The 3,351-nt window shown below is 42.2% G+C and overlaps 1 protein-coding gene across 1 annotated transcript; it reads right to left on the reverse strand.

The window, feature by feature from the left end:
- Positions 1 to 776: 776 nt before the first annotated feature.
- Positions 777 to 2,787, reverse strand: LOC120729328 (zinc finger BED domain-containing protein 4-like). Its single transcript, XM_040024872.1, has 2 exons — positions 1,340 to 2,787; positions 777 to 1,183 (listed from the first exon to the last, which is right to left on the reverse strand). Exons 1-2 carry the CDS (start codon positions 2,154 to 2,156, stop codon positions 777 to 779), a joined length of 1,224 nt encoding a protein of 407 aa, XP_039880806.1. The 5' UTR covers positions 2,157 to 2,787.
- Between the last annotated feature and the right edge of the window lie 564 nt (positions 2,788 to 3,351).

Below are 3,351 nucleotides of genomic sequence, written 5' to 3' on the forward strand. Positions count from 1 at the left end.
TGTTTAGCAATGTCCACTTCTTTAGTGAACTTGTACTTGGCCTCTCTGTAGCAGTCCCTGTCTCCGCTTCTGAATGCCTTTCTCTTTTCCAGCCACAGCTTTTTGAGTTTAGGAGTAAACCAGGGTTTGTCATTGTTATAACTCACCCTGGTGCGTGATGGCACAATGCTGTCCTCACAGAAGTGGATATAGGAGGTGACAGTGTCCGTAAACTCGTCCAAGCTGTTAGAAGCAGCCTTCATTGTGTCCCAGTCTGTGGTCTCCAAACACGTGCGATTATAATTATAAACTTGAAATTGCATCATGTCCTATTGTAGTAGTACTAGCCAAATTACACTGTATGATACCAACTTCCCTAAAATGGATAAGGCCTGTCAACACAAAGTGATATGCAGATGTTATTTAAAAGTCAATGGTCACATTTATTTAGTCAAACAACACCATTTTAAGTAAAATTCTGTAATCAAACAATATAAAGACATGTGCACACCTCACATGAATGAGATGCAAACTACAAATATTACATACCAATACAAATTGTGCATTAATAAGAATAAGAACAAGTGCTTAAAAGATTCTGGCATCTTGATATCTTCAGTGGCATGAGATTACAACACACTGCCAATGAAATCAAGCCTGTTGTTCAGTAGGGCAGGAACAATAGAACACAGATATTATGAACAAATAACAAATATCTTATGAACAAATATATAATGAACAAACAGCATATTTTCAGAGAGGAGTGAGAGAAAACAGTTCACATTTTAAAACAGTGATTAATTGCACTTCAAGAAAACTAAAGATTGCAACATCTTATAGCCTAGCCGTGCGCGGTGGGGTCTCATTAGAATGCCTCCTCTACTAAAAACCCTCTCAACTGGGGCAGAAGAGGCAGGGACAGAGAGGACCTTCAAGGCAACACTGTGTAGACTGGGGAAACGCTCTTTGTTTTTTGACCAAAAGGTGAGTGCATCACAGTCAGAGTCATTTATGCTGTCTAGGTACTTGCTTATTTGTGCATCAGTGCTCGAGTCCTGGCTTGTGCTGCGTTGCAACCTAAATGCCTTGTAGCGTGAAAGAAGACATTGTTTTGGGGGTGGCGCTGAGTCACTATCTGATAATTCTGTGTCTTCTTCTGTTGGTGCTGCAGGTCCGTCTCTGTCTACCTCTGTGATCAAAAGGTCTGGAAAAGGGTGCACACACACACATACAAAGACAGGATTAGACAGGATGCTTCTAATGATGCTATAAAACCAAAGACAGTGATATTAAGTGGAACAACAAAAACAAAAACAACAATAACAATAAATTATTATTATTATTATTATTATACAGTCACCTATTAATGACTTTTTAAGGTCATCTCTGAACCTCTTCAGCGCTGGTCCAGTTTCACCATTTTGGACATCTAAATCTACCCAGGTCAGTCCAAACTGGGGGTCGAGCATGGTGGCAAGGAAGTAGATCCGATGGCTAAACGGCTCTTCTGGATCCTTTTCGTCCATGCAAATCTGCCTGAAAATTCCAGAGAACCGTTTCTCTAAGGATCTTTTCAGTGCCCTGACTATAGTTACGGCCTGGGGCATTTGTACTTCCATCTTTATAAGATGATTCTTCAAGTCCAGAACAGTGGGGACCACCATGCTAATAGTCACCTGATGATCACCTTCTGTAAGGTCTGTTGCATCAGAAAAACGCTCAAGCAAAGCACAAAGGTCTTTCAGCTGAGCCCACTCTTGGGTTGAAAACACTAAATTCTCTGTATTGCTGCACATTTCAGTGATGGCCCCGTGGTCAAGTGTGATCAGAGCTTTTAACTGTCTGTAGGTGCTATTCCAGCGGGTGTTGTTTCCTGCTGGGATGGACTTATTGGAGCCAAAGTGTGCCTCAAACAAGTCTTTGTGGTTACTACTGCTGTGCAGCAGGTTTGTAAACTTGCTGGCTTTGGCAATGGCTCTAGCTATTGCCTTTACCTCTTTCATCCCATCACTGATTACAAGTTGCAGCGAGTGGGTGAAGCAAGAAAGACGTTCACCCGTTGACCATGGATCAGAACCTTCTGCATCCTCCCACATTGTTTCATCATCGAGGTCATCACTGCTGTCACCTTCAGGGTGCTCTACTTCTGGCATCCTGACTTTAAAGGCCCGCTTCATATTGGATGCATTATCCGTCAGAATGTAGCTTATTTTATGGCCAATGCCATACTCCTCAACTATTCTGTCAAATGCTGAGGCGATTTGTTCGCCGCAGTGCTTCCCTGTGAAACGCCTACAGTCAAGCAAAAATGATTGTAAACTGTAAGAGTCCTTGTTCTTGCAGGCAGCATGAGCAGTAACTCCCAGGAAAGTACGAAGCCTCCGGTCAGACCAGAGGTCTGTTGTTATTGCTACATTTGGCTGGACTTCCAGGGCTTTGATTATGTCACCCTTCAATTTAGTGACAAGGTGAGGTATCAGCTTCTCTGTCAAGGTGGTTCTAGACACAGGAGTGTATTTGCTATCCAAGACATTCAGGAAGTGTCTAAAATGTGGATTCTCAACGATAGACAGGGGGAGAGAGCATCCAACTATAAGGTCCTGGAGGATGGACTGGGTGATGGCCTGTTGCCTGGGTGAATTTGGGGAAAATAAGTGGATGCTTGGAGCAAACAATGATAATTGAGGCTGTGTGGGATTGACCGCTATCACTGATGTTGCAGATCCTGCCTTGTACTCCAAGTACCTACAAAACAGGGAAATAGGAATCTGTAAAACATCGGTTTCTATTCAACCACAAAAACTACTGTATCTTACAAGCACAGTAATTTTAAACCTATCAATGAGGGCAAACCTTTGCATACAAAATAACCTAATCTAATCCAGTGTGACACATATAGATCATTAGGCACAACTAGTAATAATGAAAATACTGGAGTGTTCAGGGTTGCAAGACCTTAAATAAGAAGAACAGAAAAACAGTTGAATGGAATCTACAAAAGACAAATGTCTGTGCATTAACTTTGCAGGTTGCATTAAGCCTCCTCCTGCCAGTCAGCTATCAGACACAGCTGTATTGACAAGAAATGAACTACTCAATAAAGTCTGAAGTTACACCAATACAAAATAACTGTGTCTAATAATGCTAAAATAGCTCCTACACACTGGACTGGTTTAGTAGGGCAACATAGTAGAAAACACCTAAGAAAGTCATAGTCAAAGGTCCTTAAGTTCGATTTAAGAACCTTAGGTCTCAGTTTTGCGATCCGTGCTATCTGGACCAGAGCCATAGACCGCTCTGATCTGGTCTTCACTGTCGAGAACGCCGCTGTTAGCCGAGCAATGTTATAGGGACACTCTTGAAACGCCCGTC

The sequence above is a fragment of the Simochromis diagramma genome, unplaced genomic scaffold (genome assembly GCF_900408965.1).
Source record: "Simochromis diagramma unplaced genomic scaffold, fSimDia1.1 OVJJ01000383.1, whole genome shotgun sequence".
NCBI classification, from domain to species: domain Eukaryota; kingdom Metazoa; phylum Chordata; class Actinopteri; order Cichliformes; family Cichlidae; genus Simochromis; species Simochromis diagramma.